This window comes from Dendrobates tinctorius, unplaced genomic scaffold, assembly GCF_039654945.1.
Source record: "Dendrobates tinctorius isolate UK_male_01 unplaced genomic scaffold, ASM3965494v1 ptg000157l, whole genome shotgun sequence".
NCBI lineage: Eukaryota > Metazoa > Chordata > Amphibia > Anura > Dendrobatidae > Dendrobates > Dendrobates tinctorius.
In genome coordinates this window covers 12,575,311-12,599,604 of record NW_027361824.1, presented here as the reverse complement: position 1 = coordinate 12,599,604, position 24,294 = coordinate 12,575,311, and the positions used below count along the sequence as shown (strand labels likewise).

The 24,294-nt window shown below is 47.0% G+C and overlaps 1 protein-coding gene across 6 annotated transcripts in view; it reads right to left on the bottom strand.

Annotated features, from left to right (window-relative positions):
• FCHSD2 (FCH and double SH3 domains 2) overlaps nt 1–24,294 on the bottom strand; it is a 231,382-nt gene that overhangs the window by 107,171 nt on the left and 99,917 nt on the right. For all 6 annotated transcript variants that reach the window (XM_073548582.1, XM_073548579.1, XM_073548580.1 and 3 more), the window contains exon 2: nt 18,300–18,397. In XM_073548582.1, coding sequence (XP_073404683.1) covers nt 18,300–18,355 — 56 coding nt within the window. In that variant the 5' untranslated portion in view covers nt 18,356–18,397. The remainder of the gene's footprint in view (nt 1–18,299; nt 18,398–24,294) is intronic.

Genomic DNA, 24,294 nt, shown 5'->3' with positions numbered 1-24,294 from the left:
TATTATAGTAGTTATATTCTTGTACATAGGAGCAGTATTATAGCAGTTATATTCTTGTACATAGGGGCAGTATTATAGTAGTTATATTCTTGTACATAGGGGCAGTATTATAGTAGTTATATTCTTGTACACAGGGGGCAGTATTATAGTAGTTATATTCTTGTACACAGGGGGCAGTATTATAGTAGTTATATTCTTGTACACAGGGGGCAGTATTATAGTAGTTATATTCTTGTACATAGGACCAGTATTCTAGTAGTTATATTCTTGTACATAGGAGCAGTATTATAGTAGTTATATTCTTGTACATAGGGGGCAGTAGTTATATTCTTGTACATAGGAGCAGTATTATAGTAGTTATATTCTTGTACATAGGGGAAGTATTATAGTAGTTATATTCTTGTACATAGGGGGCAGTATTATAGTAGTTATATTCTTGTACATAGGGGGCAGTATTATAGTAGTTATATTCTTGTACATAGGGGGCAGTATTATAGTAGTTATATTCTTGTACATAGGGGGCAGTATTATAGTAGCTATATTCTTGTATATAGGGGGCAGTATTATATTAGTTACACCTCCTCAGTTTTTTTTTTAGCTTAAAATTTAATTTTATTTACAGAAATGGGTCACTGCGATGGGCACAGCCTAGGGGCCTTCAGTTCATACGTCAAACACTTTCTGGGTTTCCGGGAGCTGACCCTAGTTGGCTATGGGGTGCACAGGCAACAGATTACATCCAGTCCTCATACAGGTATATTGATGATCTGGTGATTTTATGGAAGGGGCCGGTGGAGCAATTGACCAACTAATGAGCCAATTAAACGTCAATCCACGCAACATTGGGTTGACATAAATTTGACAACAAGAGACATCAGTATAGAAGTGGACAATGATGCTTGTATACAGACTGATGGATTCATAAAGTCCCCGTTTTGATTCATGCTACATCTGCTCATAGTGTGGCAACTATTCGTTCTGTCCCAGTTGGCCAGTTCCTCAGGATCAAGCGGATCTGTTCATCCGAGGAACTTGAGATCTAGGTTTGAGGAAAGGGATTACAGTCAAAACTGTATAAAGTCTGGAGAGCAAATTTTACATCACGTAATTCACTCTTGCGCTCATCATCTAAGTGTACTAATCAAGATGGGAGGGTGCGATTTACTTTCCACTTACAACCATGAGCGTCACAATATGAGAGTAATTTTGAATAAACATTGATCAATTCTTCAGGCTGTGTGCACACGCTGCGGATTTTGCTGCGGTTCCGCAGCGGTTATGGCCGCTGCGGACCCGCAGCAGTTTCTGCTGCGGTGTACAGTACCATGATTCCCTATGGGAATCAAAAACCGCAGTGCAGACGGTGCAGAATTTTCCGCGCGGATTATCTGCGGTTTTCAATCCGCAGAAAGAATTGACATGTCAATTCTTTCTGCGGATTCCCCTGCGGTTTGCCATCTCCTCCATTGAGGAGATGAAAAACCGCAGGGCAAAACCGCAGAGCAATCCGCAGGTAAAACCGCAGGTCTTTTGACCTGCGGTTTCACCTGCGGATTGTACAAAATCCGCGCGGATGAATCCGCACCTAATCTGCAGCGTGTGCACACAGCCTAATACTGAACCATCATTAAGACCTCATTTACCTACTGCTCTTCATGACTTTAGCTGCCACATTCATTTACCCTGGTTAGGGGCATCACCAGTTATTACGAATCTCTCTTTCTTTTTACCAGCGCCATTTTGTGACCGAAGTGCGCATGCGCGTTTCTCCACTCTGTGCCACCCAGTCTACATCCCGACAACTTTGTGCTGCTCTGCACATGTCCGGGAGCCTTGGCATTGCGTCCTCGCTCCCTGACCTGTGCACTGGCGGCATGATGATTGGAGGTGGACGAGGGGCGCGTGTGGCGATCTGCGCATACGCCGACAGTTCGGTCCGACTGCTTGGCCAAAGGCCATGTGCTCAAGATTATAAGGTCCCGCAGAGCACTTTTCTTATCTACTTCCCTTTGAGAAAGCTATGAAATAATATTCCTGATTTGCTATGTCTCTTTCCTCATGTGCAGGTATTGCAGGACCTTAGGTATCCATGGTTGCAAACACTAGCAACTAGCTGTCACTCTATCAGTGGCTGTAACCATGGACACCTAAGGTCCTGCAATGCCTGTACATGAGGAAAGAGACATTGCAAATCAGAAAAACTATACTTCACTTCTAATTGGAGGAATTTGCCATTATGATTACACCTACTACATATTGAGATGGGAATACCCTCTTTAAGCATTTAAAGGACCTTCCACCTGATTAAGTAAGGCACCTTTCAAGTCATGTGATCAATCATATGACCTGGAAAGTCCTGGAATTACTGGTGCAAAGGTCCTGCAGCCTCCCTTCTGTCCTGGCAGCTTCCTCTCCTGCTTTGTACTGATTACATACAGTCCTGCTTATCGTTATTGGCTCCCATGAAGTGTAAGTCCAGAAAGTGGAATATCCTCTGAATAATACGAATCAAGTGAAAGTTTTTTTTGTATAGAGCACAAAAGAGCAAATGAAACAATTTAAAACAAAAAAACAATGGGAGGGAAAGATAGAAAAACCTAAAGTTTACGGTGACACCAGTATTGGCCCCTTTATATTAAATTAGTATGGAAACACACATGTGATTGTCAGTGCTCATGTGACATGAATTAGCCAATGAATGAGGACTTCAGCACTTTAAAAAGCCACATGGTAGGCCCTGTTCCTCTGTCACAATGGTGAAGACCAAGGAGCTGCCTGAGGACGTCGGAACTGCTAATCTTAGAAAACCTTGGTATCCAAATTTCAACAGTACTCAATGTTATTAAGAAGTTTGCCAAGCATGGAACCATCAAGAACCTCCCTGAACATGGAGGAAAGTGCAAAATTGACAATAGATATCTTTGAAGGTTTGTACGAATGGTGGAAAAAACTACATGTCAAACATCCAAAGACCTAAAGGCCAACTTGGGACAGTCTGGGGACATGGTTTCAAAACAAATACCATACGTCACACACTAAACCAAGCAAAGCTTTATGGACGAAGGCCAAGGAAAATACATAAAGAAATGACTGATCTTTGCCAAAGAGCACCTTGACAAACCACAGTCCTTCTGGGAAAATGTTCGGTGGACAGATGAAACAGAAATAGAGCTTTTTGGCAACGCAAAGCAATAGTTTGTTTACAGACGGCGCAATGAAGCTTATAAGAAAAGAACACCAAACCAACAGTTACGCATGATGGAGGATCCATAACGCTGTGGGGTTGCTTTGCTGCGTCTGATACTGGAGGCCTTGACGGTATCACAGAAATCATGATATCAGAAAATTATCAAGATATTTTAGAGTGAAATGTCCTACCCAGTGTAAGAAATCTTGGTTTGAGTGGAAGATCATGGGTGCTTCAGCAAGACAATGACCCAAAGTACACAGGAATGGTTGACAAAGAAAGAATAGACTGTTTTAAAATATCCATCAATGAGTCCTGACCTCAATCGCACTGAAAATCGTTGGTGTGAACTGAAATCTGCCATTGGGAAAAAGAACCCTGCAAACATTCAAGAGCTTCAACAAACTGCAAAAGAAGAATGGGACAAAATACCAGCCGAGAGGTGCAGGAGGCTTATAGATGGCTACAAGAAATGTTTGGAGGCTGTCATCAATGCCAAAGGGTGTGCAACCAAGTATTAATTAGCGGTGCCTTTACTGCTGCACATGCTGATTATTTTTTTAAAACGCATGTAATAGTCCGAGAAATACGGCGTCGCTCCATGTAGCAGATTTCTTGAGCCGTTTCTTTATGAAAGTCACTAGAATGGTTCTTCTGTCATCTAGTTATACCAATTTCCACCTGTAATGTTCATGCTGGTGCTGCGGCTTGTCACAACCCGCTGCTCCGCTCTCCCAGGACACAGCGGTCACATCAGACGTGTGTAATAGACAGAAGCGTCTCAGCTCTGCGGTATATACAGGCATAAAGAGCACGGGACCCTCTCAGCCGCCATAATATGGAAAGAGCACGGGACCCTCTCAGTCGCCATAATATGGAAAGAGCACGGGACCCTCTCAGCCGCCATAATATGGAAAGAGCACGGGACCCTCTCAGCCGCCATAATATGGAAAGAGCACGGGACCCTCTCAGCCGCCATAATATGGAAAGAGCACGGGACCCTCTCAGCCGCCATAATATGGAAAGAGCACGGTACCCTCTCAGCCGCCATAATATGGAAAGAGCACGGGACCCTCTCAGCCGCCATAATATGGAAAGAGCACGGGACCCTCTCAGCCGCCATAATATGGAAAGAGCACGGGACCCTCTCAGCCGCCATAATATGGAAAGAGCACGGGACCCTCTCAGCCGCCATAATATGGAAAGAGCACGGGACCCTCTCAGCCGCCATAATATGGAAAGAGCACGGGACCCTCTCAGCCGCCATAATATGGAAAGAGCACGGGACCCTCTCAGCCGCCATAATATGGAAAGAGCACGGTACCCTCTCAGCCGCCATAATATGGAAAGAGCACGGGACCCTCTCAGCCGCCATAATATGGAAAGAGCACGGGACCCTCTCAGCCGCCATAATATGGAAAGAGCACGGGACCCTCTCAGCCGCCATAATATGGAAAGAGCACGGGATCCTCTCAGCCGCCATAATATGGAAAGAGCACGGGACCCTCTCAGCCGCCGTAATATGGAAAGAGCACGGGACCCTCTCAGCCGCCGTAATATGGAAAGAGCACGGGACCCTCTCAGCCGCCGTAATATGGAAAGAGCACGGGACCCTCTCAGCCGCCATAATATGGAAAGAGCACGGGACCCTCTCAGCCGCCATAATATGGAAAGAGCACGGGATCCTCTCAGCCGCCGTAATATGGAAAGAGCACGGGACCCTCTCAGCCGCCGTAATATGGAAAGAGCACGGGACCCTCTCAGCCGCCGTAATATGGAAAGAGCACGGGACCCTCTCAGCCGCCGTAATATGGAAAGAGCACGGGACCCTCTCAGCCGCCGTAATATGGAAAGAGCACGGGACCCTCTCAGCCGCCGTAATATGGAAAGAGCACGGGACCCTCTCAGCCGCCGTAATATGGAAAGAGCACGGGACCCTCTCAGCCGCCGTAATATGGAAAGAGCACGGGACCCTCTCAGGCTCCATAATATGGAAAGAGCACGGGACCCTCTCAGGCTCCATAATATGGAAAGAGCACGGGACCCTCTCAGGCTCCATAATATGGAAAGAGCACGGGACCCTCTCAGCCGCCGTAATATGGAAAGAGCACGGGACCCTCTCAGCCGCCGTAATATGGAAAGAGCACGGGACCCTCTCAGCCGCCGTAATATGGAAAGAGCACGGGACCCTCTCAGCCGCCGTAATATGGAAAGAGCACGGGACCCTCTCAGCCGCCGTAATATGGAAAGAGCACGGGACCCTCTCAACCGCCATAATATGGAAAGAGCACGGGACCCTCTCAGGCTCCATAATATGGAAAGAGCACGGGACCCTCTCAGCCGCCATAATATGGAGAGAGCACGGGACCCTCTCAGCCGCCATAATATGGAGAGAGCACGGGACCCTCTCAGCCGCCATAATATGGAAAGAGCACGGGACCCTCTCAGCCGCCATAATATGGAAAGAGCACGGGACCCTCTCAGGCTCCATAATATGGAAAGAGCACGGGACCCTCTCAGGCTCCATAATATGGAAAGAGCACGGGACCCTCTCAGCCGCCATAATATGGAAAGAGCACGGGACCCTCTCAGCCGCCATAATATGGAAAGAGCACGGGACCCTCTCAGCCGCCATAATATGGAAAGAGCACGGGACCCTCTCAGCCGCCATAATATGGAAAGAGCACGGGACCCTCTCAGCCGCCATAATATGGAAAGAGCACGGGACCCTCTCAGCCGCCATAATATGGAAAGAGCACGGGACCCTCTCAGCCGCCATAATATGGAAAGAGCACGGGACCCTCTCAGCCGCCATACTATGGAAAGAGCACGGGACCCTCTCAGCCGCCATAATATGGAAAGAGCACGGGACCCTCTCAGCCGCCATAATATGGAAAGAGCACGGGACCCTCTCAGCCGCCATAATATGGAAAGAGCACGGGACCCTCTCAGCCGCCATAATATGGAAAGAGCACGGTACCCTCTCAGCCGCCATAATATGGAAAGAGCACGGTACCCTCTCAGCCGCCATAATATGGAAAGAGCACGGGACCCTCTCAGCCGCCATAATATGGAAAGAGCACGGTACCCTCTCAGCCGCCATAATATGGAAAGCGCACGGTACCCTCTCAGCCGCCATAATATGGAAAGAGCACGGGACCCTCTCAGCCGCCATAATATGGAAAGAGCACGGGACCCTCTCAGCCGCCATAATATGGAAAGAGCACGGGACCCTCTCAGCCGCCATAACATGGAAAGAGCACGGGACCCTCTCAGCCGCCATAACATGGAAAGAGCACGGGACCCTCTCAGCCGCCATAACATGGAAAGAGCACGGGACCCTCTCAGCCGCCATAATATGGAAAGAGCACGGGACCCTCTCAGCCGCCATAATATGGAAAGAGCACGGGACCCTCTCAGCCGCCATAATATGGAAAGAGCACGGGACCCTCTCAGCCGCCATAATATGGAAAGAGCACGGGACCCTCTCAGCCGCCATAAAATGGAAAGAGCACGGGACCCTCTCAGCCGCCATAACATGGAAAGAGCACGGGACCCTCTCAGCCGCCATAACATGGAAAGAGCACGGGACCCTCTCAGCCGCCATAACATGGAAAGAGCACGGGACCCTCTCAGCCGCCATAATATGGAAAGAGCACGGGACCCTCTCAGCCGCCATAATATGGAAAGAGCACGGGACCCTCTCAGCCGCCATAATATGGAAAGAGCACGGGACCCTCTCAGCCGCCATAATATGGAAAGAGCACGGGATCCTCTCAGCCGCCATAATATGGAAAGAGCACGGGACCCTCTCAGCCGCCATAATATGGAGAGAGCACGGGACCCTCTCAGCCGCCATAACATGGAAAGAGCACGGGACCCTCTCAGCCGCCATAACATGGAAAGAGCACGGGACCCTCTCAGCCGCCATAATATGGAAAGAGCACGGGACCCTCTCAGCCGCCATAATATGGAAAGAGCACGGGACCCTCTCAGCCGCCATAATATGGAAAGAGCACGGGACCCTCTCAGCCGCCATAATATGGAAAGAGCACGGGACCCTCTCAGCCGCCATAATATGGAAAGAGCACGGTACCCTCTCAGCCGCCATAATATGGAAAGAGCACGGGACCCTCTCAGCCGCCATAATATGGAAAGAGCACGGGACCCTCTCAGCCGCCATAATATGGAAAGAGCACGGGACCCTCTCAGCCGCCATAATATGGAAAGAGCACGGGACCCTCTCAGCCGCCATAATATGGAAAGAGCACGGGGCCCTCTCAGCCGCCATAATATGGAAAGAGCACGGGACCCTCTCAGCCGCCATAATATGGAAAGAGCACGGGACCCTCTCAGCCGCCATAATATGGAAAGAGCACGGGACCCTCTTAGCCGCCATAATATGGAAAGAGCACGGGACCCTCTCAGCCGCCATAATATGGAAAGAGCACGGGACCCTCTCAGCCGCCATATAGAAGGGGCACGGAATGACAACCCTTCGTGTTCACATGTTTAGGATTTCTCGCTTTTTTTAGCGTTTTTCCCCTGCAAAAACGCTTAAACGCATACATTAAGCATCCTATTATTAGAATGAAATCCGCAATTAGTGCCCAAGATCCTTTTTTCCGCAAAAAAAAAACCGCAGCATGTTCATTAATTTTGCAGAAAATCTGCGGATTTCATTGTATTAGGATCGCCGGAAAAAAACGCGAAAAATCCGCAAAAAAACCCTGCAGATTTCCTGGGAAGGAGTCCGGTTTTTCTCAGGAAATTTCTGCATATGTTGGCACATAGCCTAAGGGTATGTTTCTACGAGGCATAGTCCCTGGAACGCAGTGGACACTCCACTCCGCCCAAAGCACCTCCCCCTTTTGTGCGCGTGGTGATTCCGCATGTGTTCATTGAATCACTGCATCCTATTCATAGACGGAGTGTCTCTGCAAGATAAATAGACAGGCTGCGGTCTATAAAGAGGTGCCGCATGTCCGGTTACACAGGTCCGCCGGATACGGCCGTGCACGCATAGTGGAGACAGGATTTCATGAAATCCCCTCCACTATGCTGTAACATCTGGACGCTGCGGATTGGACCCTGCGGCTGTACGGAGCATCCAATCCACAGCAAATCCTGAAGGATTCCGACCCGTGGAAACACACCCTTACAGTGTAAATTCCACTTTCACAAAATTAATTTCTATTACAAATCTGCCCTCCCCCTCCAGTCCTCCCACCAGGTGACCCCAGTGCCCCCCATCTATCAGCTGACGAGCACAATCCTCAATCAGGGGGTAGATGGTGGGAGTCCTACACGAATAATTGCCAATTTCACTCCTGGAATTCCCTGATGAATAAGCGGAACGTTCGGAGAGAACTGATTGATTTCTACTGGAAAAGTTAAAAAGTAAAAAGACCGTAAGTTTCATTTCTGTGGTGACAATGTAAATATGGGGCGGGGGGGATCATGCCCATCCAGGCCAAATGTGGTCAAAATGTTGACCAGGAAAGAACTGGCGCCAGTCACAATGCACCGACTATTCTTGGAATTTTCTCCTTTGATAATATCTTGGTGGATACATTACAATGCGGGGAAAAAGTTGGGAAGGGGTCGAGCTGATCGGACTAGTGAGAGGAATCATAAGCGAGGCCGTTCTGGATCCCCCAAGAATCTGCTGAGGGACACACAAACCGCTGGAGACCTGGGGTTACCACACAAAATAAAGTGAGTGTGGACTGGATTAAGGTATTTTAGGAAAACCTGTCCTGGGCTTATATTTTTGGAAGATCTGGAAGGTGGTAGTGGGACGGAACACTCCCTCCAGTCCGGGACTTACAAGTGGCCCATGACCACGATTTTCATTTAGGTTCTGGTGGGTCAGGTCTTGTGTTGGATTTCACCTGTATCAGAGCTGAATGTGCTGTGGACATACACATACTAGAGCCAGAGACGTGGACAACCACAGTACCACCCGGGAACCTTACGGGGGGGTGAAAGTGCCGGCGGCACGGGACTTTATTTACATGTTCCCGGCTGCGATCTGGAGGGGAGCGATTATCACATGTATACAGTATTTGGACAATAAAGGATGTTCCTCTAACTTATATGGGTCGCTGTATCACTAAATTCATGGGTGGAAACGCCGCTGCCGTACGCATCCTTCATCGCCCAGGTGTGATGTGAATCTGCACAGGTGTCATCCTATACAAAGGTCCCACAAAGATAAAGGACTGTTCCCATCCGGGACATTTATGGCTAATTGAGGCTTGTGCCATAAATGATTAATAGACTTATCTAACACGTGGTCACACGATTGTACCCTAGATAAGAACGGATGGAAGAGCGCCGAGCAGCCACCTCCCCGTACCCGACAACCGCCAGGACCCCGTTCCGGACATAGACACGAGTCTATCAGACATTTATTGCCTTTATCGATATTGGGCCCATACACTGTTCCCTACAGGGGCCCTTTACTGCCCGTGTCCCCAGTGGTCGGCCTGTATTACAAAACATGAGCCGCGTACAAGGAATGTGACATTGTGCTGCAGTCTCTGAGCTGTAAATGCCTCACATTCTTGTGCTGGATCTCGCCGCGGCCTCTCGTGTTTGCTTTACATCCGCTTCCAATGTCAAAAAGCCAAGTCAGCGTCCAAACTCCAACCGAGGAGTGAAAATGGATGCGGCAGCTTCGAATTCTCAACCCGAAAGGCACAAGGCTCCAATATACAGTCTGTAAGGTGCCCAGTGGGGACCTGAACAAAATCAGGTCATGTGACCATATTCGGCCCCCCGACAGGGGCCCTATGTATTATCAGGTCATGTGACTATATACGGGCCCCCCCCCAGGGGCCCTATGTAATACAAGGTCATGTGACTATATATAGCATCCCACAGGAGCCCTATGTAATACAAGGTCATGTTACCATAGATAGCCCCCCGACAGGGGCCCTATGCAATATCAGGTCATGTGACTATATACGGCACCCCCCCAGGGGCCCTATGTAATTCCAGGTCATATGACTATACGGCCCCCCACATGTGACTGAATATAGAGTCCTCTGTGATCCCCCTATGGAGCCTGTGTAATATCAGGTCGTGTGACTGTACAATCAGTAACACTGGACACAATGTGAATCATACCGTGACCCACCCATGACGCCCCCAGCCACCCACAAAGCCATATTTAGGCGCCCAGCCAATATCAGGGCTACTAATGATTGCAGCAAGTTATTATGGAAAATTCCACAATACAATGTGTGCACAGGCGGTAATGGAGTACTGGAAAGCTAACATTAGATCTGAGTAAACAATGTATCATCAGGTGACATACGGAGCGGCCATTCTTTGCACTTCATCTGGATTTCAAAAAGTTTTGTAAAGTTGAAAAACAGGAAAATCTTTTACTGCTCGACCAATCGAATGCTACGAAGAGAAGAAGCTGCTCTGTGATTGGTTGGGGAGGAATGTGGCGCTATGCTGTGCCGATCACCCGCATCTAATCATCACTTAAGTATCATCAATGCTTTTTAGGGTTTCCATGTTTTATTTGGGTATGTGGGGGTCCTGAAGGGGGGACATGATCGCTATGCCCCATCTGCTATGGAGGATGCCAGAGATTTGCAGTGATCCCTCCCTTTTGTCCCTGAGCAGCCCCCATCAGTGTCCATCCTATTCATGACCTGTGCGACTGTCCCACACTCATCCCAGAAATGCCGCTCCTGATCCCCTCAGTCCACAATGTTCAGAATGCCACTGACCAAACATCACATCCAAGAGTGTGTCCAAATAGCAACCTACTGTCCTGCTCAGCCTGAGCCTCCTGGTTCATGACTACAATGCCAAGTCTGCAATAAGGAGTGACACAAATACAAAGCAGCAGAAAGTAACGAGGGGCAGGAGGTCACAAGATCGCAGAAATATATTAGTATTGATGAAAAGGAAACAGCACGGCGGACACTGCAGCTCCAGATGAACAGAACGGCCACTTATGGCTCAATAAATCCAGCAATATGGAAACAATAATATACGCGGGTCTAATGCGACATAAAGCGTCCTAATGACGGAATCCGGATACGTTTCTGGACCATTATTAACGCGGCGTCTCGGCTCATTACTGCACTGAACGGACAGTCATCTCAGATACAGAAGATAAACTTTACTACCAGCGATAAACCCGAATGTCAGCATCGCAGGATCTCCACCGCCCCAAGGACAAATCCGCATCCACCAGACCAGCGCGTCACACAAGGAAAAGGCCAGCAAGAAAAATGCAGCGCAAGTGTGAGCGGCAAGCCCTATATATGCGTGACCAACAACAGCTGAAATCACAGAACACATATAAGCAACAAGAGATATATCCAGTGTCATCCTCCAGAGCTGCACTCACTATTCTGCTGGTGCAGTCACTGTGTACATACATTACATTACTGATCCTGAGATACATCCTGTATTATACGCCAGAGCTGAACTCACTATTCTGCTGGTGCAGTCACTGTGTACATACATTACATTACTGATCCTGAGTTACATCCTGTATTATACTCCAGAGCTGCACTCACTATTCTGCTGGTGCAGCCACTGTGTACATACATTACTGATCCTGAGTTACATCCAGTATTATACTCCAGAGCTGCATTCACTATTCTGCTGGTGCAGTCACTGTGTACATACATTACATTACTGATCCTGAGTTACATCCTGTATTATACTCCAGAGCTGCACTCACTATTCTGCTGGTGCAGCCACTGTGTACATACATTACTGATCCTGAGTTACATCCAGTATTATACTCCAGAGCTGCACTCACTATTCTGCTGGTGCAGTCACTGTGTACATACATTACATTACTGATCCTGAGTTACATCCTGTATTATACCCCAGAGCTGCACTCACTATTCTGCTGGTGCAGTCACTGTGTACATACATTACATTACTGATCCTGAGTTACCTCCTGTATTATACCCCAGAGCTGCACTCACTATTCTGCTGGTGCAGTCACTGTGTACATACATTACTGATCCTGAGTTACCTCCTGTATTATACCCCAGAGCTGCACCCACTATTCTGCTGGTGCAGTCATTGTGCACATACATTACATTACTGATCCGGAGTTACATCCTGTATTATACCCCAGAGCTGCACTCACTATTCTGCTGGTGCAGTCACTGTGTACATACATTACATTACTGATCCTGAGTTACATCCTGTATTATACTCCAGAGCTGCACTCACTATTCTGCTGGTGCAGTCACTGTGCACATACATTACTGATCCTGAGTTATATCCTGTATTATACCCCAGAGCTGCACTCACTATTCTGCTGGTGCAGTCACTGTGTACATACATTACATTACTGATCCTGAGTTACATCCTGCATTATACCCCAGAGCTGCACTCACTATTCTGCTGGTGCAGTCACTGCATACATACATTACATTACTGATCCTGAGTTACCTCCTGTATTATACACCAGAGCTGCACTCACTATTCTGCTGGTGCAGTCACTGTGTACATACATTACTGATCCTGAGTTACATCCTGTATTATACTCCAGAGCTGCACTCACTATTCTGCTGGTGCAGTCACTGTGTACATACATTACATTACTGATCGTGAGTTATATCCTGTATTATACCCCAGAGCTGCACTCACTATTCTGCTGGTGCAGTCACTGTGTACATACATTACATTACTGATCCTGAGTTATATCCTGTATTATACTCCAGAGCTGCACTCACTATTCTGCTGGTGCAGTCACTGTGTACATACATTACATTACTGATCCTGAGTTACATCCTGTATTATACCCCAGAGCTGCACGCACTATTCTGCTGGTGCAGTCACTGTGTACAGACATTACATTACTGATCCTGAGTTACATCCTGTATTATACCCCAGAGCTGCACTCACTATTCTGCTGGTGCAGTCACTGTGTACAGACATAACATTACTGATCCTGAGTTACATCCTGTATTATACTCCAGAGCTGCACTCACTATTCTGCTGGTGCAGTCACTGTGTGCATACATTACATTACTGATCCTGAGTTACATCCTGTATTATACCCCAGAGCTGCACTCACTATTCTGCTGGTGCAGTCACTGTGTACATACATTACATTACTGATCCTGAGTTACATCCTGTATTATACTCCAGAGCTGCACTCACTATTCTGCTGGTGCAGTCACTGTGTGCATACATTACATTACTGATCCTGAGTTACATCCTGTATTATACCCCAGAGCTGCACTCACTATTCTGCTGGTGCAGTCACTGTGTACATACATTACATTACTGATCCTGAGTTACAACCTGTATTATACCCCAGAGCTGCACTCACTATTCTGCTGGTGCAGTCACTGTGTACATACATTACATTACTGATCCTGAGTTACATCCTGTATTATACCCCAGAGCTGCGCTCACTATTCTGCTGGTGCAGTCACTGTGTGCATACATTACATTACTGATCCTGAGTTACATCCTGTATTATACCCCAGAGCTGCACTCACTATTCTGCTGGTGCAGTCACTGTGTACATACATTACATTACTGATCCTGAGTTACAACCTGTATTATACCCCAGAGCTGCACTCACTATTCTGCTGGTGCAGTCACTGTGTACATACATTACATTACTGATCCTGAGTTACAACCTGTATTATACCCCAGAGCTGCACTCACTATTCTGCTGGTGCAGTCACTGTGTACATACATTACTGATCCTGAGTTACAACCTGTATTATACCCCAGAGCTGCACTCACTATTCTGCTGGTGCAGTCACTGTGTACATACATACATTACTGATCCTGAGTTACATCCTGTATTATACTCCAGAGCTGCACTCACTATTCTGCTGGTGCAGTCAGACACCATATACCAGGTTAGTTGAGCTGCACACATACGTTGCTCATCAGTCACATGTTGCATGTACAGACCCCAGGTTTCTGCAGACTGAGATGTGATATTTGAGTTTTGTTTGCTGAAATTATGAAAGTGATGATAAATCTGAGCCAACAGGATACTGTGTAATGGAGGATGAGCGCCGGCTCTTCTGACAGGGTTAGTAAACACTTGTCGTCTTATGAAATAACAGATCTGGGGGAGTGATTATTTCTTCCCCTGTAACTCCTCCTGGAAATAAAGTAAATTAAAATCTCATTGCTACATCGGTGAAGCTGACTTGTGTCTATACACGGTCTCACGCTGATTGGATACTGTTCTGCATTTCCAGGAAGATTAACAGAACTATCCAATGAATTGTCATTAGTGCTACCCCAGAAGTGGTGAACTCCAAGATATCTTCTCTGGTGGGGTGTTATGGGCAATAGGCCATTAGCACAGCTCTCCACAACCCCTACTGAGGCCACAGAGCATGTCCACAACACCCCACCATAGAGGATAATAGGCCATTAGCACAGCTCTCCACAACCCCTACTGAGGCCACAGAGCATGTCCACAACACCCCACCATAGAGGATAACAGGCCATTAGCACAGCTCTCCACAACCCCTACTGAGGCCACAGAGCATGTCCACAACACCCCGCCATAGAGGATAATAGGCCATTAGCACAGCTCTCCACAACCCCTACTGAGGCCACAGAGCATGTCCACAACACCCCACCATAGAGGATAATAGGCCATTAGCTCAGCTCTCCACAACCCCTACTGAGGCCACAAAGCATGTCCACAACACCCCACCATAGAGGATAATAGGTCATTAGCACAGCTCTCCACAACCCCTACTGAGGCCACAGAGCATGTCCACAACACCCCGCCATAGAGGATAATAGGCCATTAGCACAGCTCTCCACAACCCCTACTGAGGCCACAAAGCATGTCCACAACACCCCACCATAGAGGATAATAGGTCATTAGCACAGCTCTCCACAACCCCTACTGAGGCCACAGAGCATGTCCACAACACCCCGCCATAGAGGATAATAGGCCATTAGCACAGCTCTCCACAACCCCTACTGTGGCCACAGAGCATGTCCACAACACCCCACCATAGAGGATAATAGGTCATTAGCACAGCTCTCCACAACCCCTACTGAGGCCACAGAGCATGCCCACAACACCCCACCATAGAGGATAATAGGCCATTAGCACAGCTCTCCACAACCCCTACTGTGGCCACAGAGCATGCCCACAACACCCCACCATAGAGGATAATAGGTCACTAGCACAGCTCTCCACAACCCCTACTGAGGCCACAGAGCATGTCCACAACACCCCACCATAGAGGATAATAGGCCATTAGCACAGCTCTCCACAAACCCTACTGAGGCCACAGAGCATGTCCACAACACCCCACCATAGAGGATAATAGGTCATTAGCACAGCTCTCCACAACCCCTACTGAGGCCACAGAGCATGTCCACAACACCCCACCATAGAGGATAATAGGCCATTAGCACAGCTCTCCACAACCCCTACTGAGGCCACAGAGCATGTCCACAACACCCCACCATAGAGGATAATAGGCCATTAGCACAGCTCTCCACAAACCCTACTGAGGCCACAGAGCATGTCCACAACACCCCACCATAGAGGATAATAGGTCACTAGCACAGCTCTCCACAACCCCTACTGAGGCCACAGAGCATGTCCACAACACCCCACCATAGAGGATAATAGGCCATTAGCACAGCTCTCCACAACCCCTACTGAGGCCACAGAGCATGTCCACAACACCGCACCATAGAGGATAATAGGCCATTAGCACAGCTCTCCACAACCCCTACTGAGGCCACAGAGCATGTCCACAACACCGCACCATAGAGGATAATAGGCCATTAGCACAGCTCTCCACAACCCCTACTGAGGCCACAGAGCATGTCCACAACACCCCACCATAGAGGATAACAGGCCATTAGCACAGCTCTCCACAACCCCTACTGAGGCCACAGAGCATGTCCACAACACCCCGCCATAGAGGATAATAGGCCATTAGCACAGCTCTCCACAACCCCTACTGAGGCCACAGAGCATGTCCACAACACCCCACCATAGAGGATAATAGGCCATTAGCTCAGCTCTCCACAACCCCTACTGAGGCCACAAAGCATGTCCACAACACCCCACCATAGAGGATAATAGGTCATTAGCACAGCTCTCCACAACCCCTACTGAGGCCACAGAGCATGTCCACAACACCCCGCCATAGAGGATAATAGGCCATTAGCACAGCTCTCCACAACCCCTACTGAGGCCACAAAGCATGTCCACAACACCCCACCATAGAGGATAATAGGTCATTAGCACAGCTCTCCACAACCCCTACTGAGGCCACAGAGCATGTCCACAACACCCCGCCATAGAGGATAATAGGCCATTAGCACAGCTCTCCACAACCCCTACTGTGGCCACAGAGCATGTCCACAACACCCCACCATAGAGGATAATAGGTCATTAGCACAGCTCTCCACAACCCCTACTGAGGCCACAGAGCATGCCCACAACACCCCACCATAGAGGATAATAGGCCATTAGCACAGCTCTCCACAACCCCTACTGTGGCCACAGAGCATGCCCACAACACCCCACCATAGAGGATAATAGGTCACTAGCACAGCTCTCCACAACCCCTACTGAGGCCACAGAGCATGTCCACAACACCCCACCATAGAGGATAATAGGCCATTAGCACAGCTCTCCACAAACCCTACTGAGGCCACAGAGCATGTCCACAACACCCCACCATAGAGGATAATAGGTCATTAGCACAGCTCTCCACAACCCCTACTGAGGCCACAGAGCATGTCCACAACACCCCACCATAGAGGATAATAGGCCATTAGCACAGCTCTCCACAAACCCTACTGAGGCCACAGAGCATGCCCACAACACCCCACCATAGAGGATAATAGGTCACTAGCACAGCTCTCCACAACCCCTACTGAGGCCACAGAGCATGTCCACAACACCCCACCATAGAGGATAATAGGCCATTAGCACAGCTCTCCACAAACCCTACTGAGGCCACAGAGCATGTCCACAACACCCCACCATAGAGGATAATAGGTCACTAGCACAGCTCTCCACAACCCCTACTGAGGCCACAGAGCATGTCCACAACACCCCACCATAGAGGATAATAGGTCACTAGCACAGCTCTCCACAACCCCTACTGAGGCCACAGAGCATGTCCACAACACCCCACCATAGAGGATAATAGGCCATTAGCACAGCTCTCCACAACCCCTACTGAGGCCACAGAGCATGTCCACAACACCGCACCATAGAGGATAATAGGCCATTAGCACAGCTCTCCACAACCACTACTGAGGCCACAGAGCATGCCCACAACACCCCACCATAGAGGATAATAGGCCATTAGCACAGCTCTCCACAAACCCTACTGAGGCCACAGAGCATGTCCACAACACCCCACCATAGAGGATAATAGGCCATTAGCACAGCTCTCCACAAACCCTACTGAGGCCACAGAGCATGTCCACAACACCCCACCATAGAGGATAATAGGTCACTAGCACAGCTCTCCACAACCCCTACTGAGGCCACAGAGCATGTCCACAACACCCCACCATAGAGGATAATAGGCCATTACTAATGAGGAGTGAATGTGCTGGGATAAGATGTGGCCTTGCTCGTGTACTAACAGAGTGCTCGAATAGTATGCTCGATTCCCCATGGCTGCATGTCTCGCCGCTATTTGACAGATGCAACACATGCGGGGGATTGATGCATAAAAAACTGACAATCCCTGCGCATGCTCCCGCTGTCTAACACACAACACGCGCAGCTGCGGGAATCAAACATTATGATTCGAGCACGCCTTATCCGAGCACACTCGCTCATCACCAGTAATTAGCACAGTGCTCTGCATCCCCTGCGCACGCACACACACACATGCGCGCACACACAAACCAAAATAAGTTGTGCTGTCGCTTTAACACTAAACCCGCTCACTCGCGACCTCCACACTTTCCAGCTGTGTGACAGCGCTGTGAGACAGGACAGGAAGGAGGAGAAGAGGAAATTCCACTGACAGTTCCTGGAGTTTTGCTTAAAACCAACTGTTCTTCCAAAATAAAGACGAGGAGGCCGCGCAAAACAGGACAGGAATCCAACGGGGCGGGCGAAACGTCTTACCTCATATCTTCAAGGAGATCACATTCTGCCTGATGCTTGGCTTGCAGCTTAGTCATCTGGTCGGCCTGAATGTTTTTCAGCTCTTGTGTAACTTTCACCTAAAAATACAAAGATAAAAAAAAAAAAAATTTGAAAAATGTCACAGGAGAAGGACATACACCCTGAGATCTCAGCAGACGCAGCGCAACAGGAGGCAACCGCTCTACGGCAGGCGTGACTAATTAACCTCATGAGCATCTAAGACCCCTAGAGCACAGGGGTATTCTCGAATTACAGGTTGAATCCTGCCTATCATTGGTCTGCAATCACACCTGCGAAAGTGTCAAGACCATCCCGATCACATTCAGTTGTCTATTGTATAAACCTGCCTATCTAGACTCCTGCAGTACGTTCACATCGTCGAGAACCTATGGTGCCATTTTTGATTTTACAGCTTCACTATGTAGAAATAGTGGAATTATCACAGAGAGGATATGGATTCTACAGTTGTATAAACCTGCCTATCTTGTCTCCTGCAGGTCTATCACATTATTGAGTGCCTATTGAGCCCTTACAGCCTCATAGTGTAGACATGGTAGCATGAACATACTGAAGATTTGGAGTCTACAACTGTATAATCCTGCCTATCTAGTGCCCTGCAGTGAGTGCCAACGATACCATTTAGTTAAATTCCTACTCACAGTGTAGACATAGTGTAGAACATACTAAGGATATGGATGCTACAGTTGTATAAACCTGCCTATCTAATCTCCTGAAGTATGATCAAATCATTGAGTGCCTATAATACCATTAAGTACCGTAATTACCTACTCACAGTATGTTCATTCCACCATGTCTACACTGTGAGTAGGTAATTACTAAATGGTATCATAGGCTCTTGATGATGTGATCGTACTGCAGGAGTCTAGAAAGGCAGGTTTATTATAGGACTGTAGAATCCACATACTCAATATGTTCATTCCACCATGTCTACACTGTGAGTAAGTAATTAACTAAATGTTATCACTGGCACTCACTGCAGGACATTGGATAGGCAGGTTTATACAACTGTAGACTCCATATCATCAGTGTTGACATGGTGGAAGAATGAACATACTGAGGATATGGAGTCTACAGTTGTATAAACTTGCCTATCTAATCTCCTGAAACAAGTGCCTATGATACCATTTAGAAAGTACCTACTCACAGTGTGACATGGTGGAATGAACACACAGAGGATATGGAGTCTAAAGCTGTATGAACCCGACTATCTAGACTACTGCAGTATGATCACATGATTGAATGTCTACGGAGCCATTTAGCCTCAAAATGTAGACAGGGTGTAATGTACATATTGAGAATATGGAGTCTACAGTTGTATAGACCCGCCTATCTAGTCTCCTGCAGTACGACACCATTGAGTGCCTTGGGAGCCATTTAGTAATTACCTATTCGCAGCCTGGCGAAATGAAGGTACTGAGAATAGTTTTTACAACTGTATAAACTTAAACCAATTCGAAATAAGGTTATCCTAGGGTGTACAAATTAAATATGACTCTTACAAAAGGTACAAAACTGATAGGTTAAAATAAGAATCATTATTAGAAAAATCCCCCCCAAAAAAACATTAAAAACAGATGAAAAGGTTAATATATTCCAGATGTTACAGACAGCAATATAGAGGTATACTCCGAGAATATTATAAGCCAATAAAATCCTGTCTACAACCTTAATTAAATGCACACAAATGAATAATAACCGTATAATTACGCATATAATATCCAAATGTAGTATAATAATAATAATAATCTTTATTTTTATATAGTGCTAACATATTCCGCAGCGCTTTACTGTTTGCACACATTATCATCACTGTCCCCGATGGGGCTCACAAACTAAAATTCCCTATCAGTGTGTCTTTGGAGTGTGGGAGGAAACCGGAGTACCCGGAGGAAACCCACGCAAACACGGGGAGAACATACAAACTCCTTGCAGATGTTGTCCTTGGTGGGATTCGAACCCAGGACCCCAGAGCTGCAGTGCTAACCACTGAGCCACCGTGCTGCCCAAATAAACGGACAATATGGCAAATTGCACAATATAAAAAAAAACAAAAAAACACAGTTACCCAACCCCTAGATTCCAGGCCCAGACGCATGTTTCGATTTAGGGTTTGTATTCCCTTGACAAAGCATAAAGCGAAACTCGCATTGGGGACGTGTGTGCAGTAAACTATTTGTTTGATATTGTGCAATTTACCACATTGTCCTTTATATGACATTTGGATGCGATTTGCCTAATTATACCATTATTACTCATCTGTGTACATAAAAATCAACCAACATTGCAGAAAGGATTTTATCGGCTTATTGTTACCTATTTGTAGTAATTTTTCATAGCAGTACACCTATGATGAGGTCTATAGCATGTGTGTGTGTTGTATTTCATTGATCTTTCGCTTCTTTTTGATTGTATAAACCTGCCTATCTATTCCCCTGCAGCACAACATAGGAATTTAGAGTGAAAAAGTACATTCATTACAACACCACAGTCCATGTCAAAACATTTTGTGTCACAATATAAAAACATACTATGGCTATTTCACCTATGGTTGTAGCAACCTGCCCATCTAGTCTCCTGCAGTAGAATACAGATTATAGTCATTACTACGCCATACACGTGATAGTGGGGGTGACACACCTGGGGACTATCTAGTTCCCTACAGTAAAACCAAGGCATTTAGAGCCTATGGTAACAATCAATCTTTAGAAGCCCACACTTTATTATACAATGACCATCCTGATTAAATTTAATCCAGTTTTACCACCCTGCGTATCTAGGCTCCTGCAATATGAGAGAAGTAATCATTGCCAGAGACCGCTGTTATGATGAGTCACCGAAGGAGGAAAAAACAAAATACCAGCTAAGTCCAGAAAAACCAGAGAGGTTGGCAGCTATCGGATTGCAGACCCCTGAACCTATCCACAACAACTAGCAGTAGCCGTGGGGGGTTCCTACGGTGTCCTAGACCCCTCGATCACAGCCGGAGAACTATATAGCCTAAAGACAGAAAGGGGAAAAACTAAACTGCCCCAGAGCAGACCCCAAAGCAATAGGCAGCCCCCAACATATAATGACGGTGAAGCAAGATGAAAACACTAACACAGATAGAAAGATAGGTTGAGCAAATGATGGGGCCCAAGCTAACGACATAGGACAGGATAGGAAAGCTGCTGTCTGCTATCCGCAAGAACCCTATCAAAATGAGCCAACCGACTGATAGGAAAAACAGGCCCTGAAGTCGCTAGGCTTCAAAAGACTATATCAGCACTCAGGTATATTCTGAAGACAGAGCAAAATATCAACAGATCAGAGACAAAAATGGAATTCAGCTCACCCCCGGCCGGGGATGGCAGAACTCCCAAAAAACAAGGCAAAACAAAAACAAAACTGAAGAGTACAAAGCAGAGCAGAAAAACTTAGCTTTGAGATGCAGGAATCAGACTGGTCTCCAAGAATCCAGCAGGAAAATCACCAGCCAGGAAGAAGGGCGTCGGCAGCCTTATATCCAGTCCTCAATTCCAGCCACCCAGTCATCATCTAGCTGCCCAGGTGTTTGGTAATCAGTCTCACTACCTTCCTTCACTAGAGGAGGGCGTCCATCAGACCTCAATGGTGAAGGGAAAAATGAACTCACAACAGACCGCCATGGTGACCTCACACCCTGAGCAGAATTGTCATTTCTGAGTGTGCCAACCTTACAAAGGCAACTAATCAGTCGTTACACGTTATTACTACATGGGGAAACTACTTGATAACATTGAGCCTGTCAACCTGCCTATCTTGACTTATGAAGCACTCAAAGTCAAGTGCCAAACATTACAATCTCTCACTCTTGTTGGGGGGGGAATGATTGTCCTGATGACAATCAGTCCGCATTTGCATCCACCTGCCTATCTAGTCTCCAGCAGTACACAAAAGGCAATCAAGGCCCAAGTCTTTTTAACCCCAGCATCTAGTGATGTGCATGTAAAAGTATCCAGATGACATTCAATCCATGGTTACAACAACCTGCCTATCTAGTCTCCAGAAGTTCACTATAAAAAAGTTTTCCAAGCATTTCAGTCATTATAGTCACACAGTGATAGTGAGACGAACATTATGACAATATTCCATCCACAAATGTATCAACTTGCCTATCTTGTCTCCAGCAGCACAATACTGATGTCAAGGGGCAGTTACGGGGAAACAGGAGACGTGGAACCTGGGACCCTGAACTGCCCCTCAGGCTAAAGGGGGTGCCCTGACTCTCCTTAACTTGGGGGTACACTTGATGGTAGTGAAGCCCAAGTCCCCGACCTGTCCCTATCTCCTGTTTATCCCTGAGCTAAACACCCAACCCTCTCCCCAGGAGGTGAGACAGGGAATAAAGTGAACTGCACCAATAACACGAAAGGAAATATAAAACAGACACCACGGGGTTAAAGCAACTAAAAACCAAAACTTAGCTTTATCTGCTGCCAATGCACCCTGCAGCAGAGTAAGGCACCCGATCAGCATCACCACTGCTCCAGATAAGCTGAACCCCCTCTGCACCAGGTAGGTCCAGTCTTTACCATGGTTGGTTAGCAAATGACCAGTATTACCAATAGTGAATTGCAGCACCAGGTGGCCTTATAAAGGGAAGAGGGCGTAGTCACCACCTGTTGACTAACTAAACTTGTAGTAACACCAGCGGCCACCGGGGGCAAAAACCTATATTAACCCCCGAGGGCCAGAAAGGAAAAAGGTTTATATAAGAGAGTCCAGACTCTGACACAGATCCAAAAATGGATCGTGACAACTGATGCTCAATTATTATAATCCCCTACTATAGTGATAGGATAAATACCCTAATAACCTTTAGTTCGGTAAAACTGCCTGTTCTCCAGCAATGTAAAAGAAGTATTCACTGCCAAAAGGTTGGCAATGGCATAACAGAACTACAACATGACGCTATACTGTTAACTGAATATTATTAGAATGGATATCCCATTAACAGTTGTGTCCTGTCTATCTATTCTTCAGCAGTACCACAGATATTCAGACTACAATTGTGTGTCCTGCCTATCTTTTCTCTAGCATCGCCACATAGGAATTCAGTGTCAAGAACCAATAAATGCAATCCATACTAGAAATAACCAGGCAAACGTTTGAAGCTCAAACCCATTTACTGGAGCGTGGCTGCAATCCCAGACAAAACTTGGACAGGAGAGGCGCACTATTTTTTGAAAAAGCAACATTTACCAAATCTCACACAACCCTTTTTAACATGGAGACTGCACAGAAAGTATGAAAATAATCAGCATTAACAGCACACACAATTTTGGGAATATTTTTTTTTTTACATCACGGATGTTTAGTTTAATTCAAAGTAGTAAAAGTGAGAGTTAAATCCACTTCTAATACCTGATCTCTGCCACATCAAGCACACAGCTAATCTAACCCTGGCTTCACAGAAGTGGGAAACGTCGTCGATGTACCTCACCCAAAATTATGTCAGACCACGCAGGAGGATCAAAGGGCAACAAGGACATTAATGTGTGCAGGGAAAAGCACAACAACAAAGAAGCTCATCTACAGTAATGTAATGTAGGATTCCCTAGGGAATGTGCAGACAGTTTTTCAGGAGTTCATCAGAGGGGGGGGTCCACAAAAAAATGCCTATGGAGGACTATGTGGAGTGCAGTATACCCGATGGAGGACTATGTGGAGTGCAGTATACCGCATGGAGGACTATGGGCTGTGCATTATACTACATGGAGGACTATGGGCTGTGCATTATACTACATGGAGGACTATGGGCTGTGCATGATACTACATGGAGGACTATGGGCTGTGCATGATACTACATGGAGGACTATGGGCTGTGCATGATACTACATGGAGGACTATGGGCTGTGCATGATACTACATGGAGGACTATGGGCTGTGCATTATACTACATGGATGACTATGGGCTGTGCATTATACTACA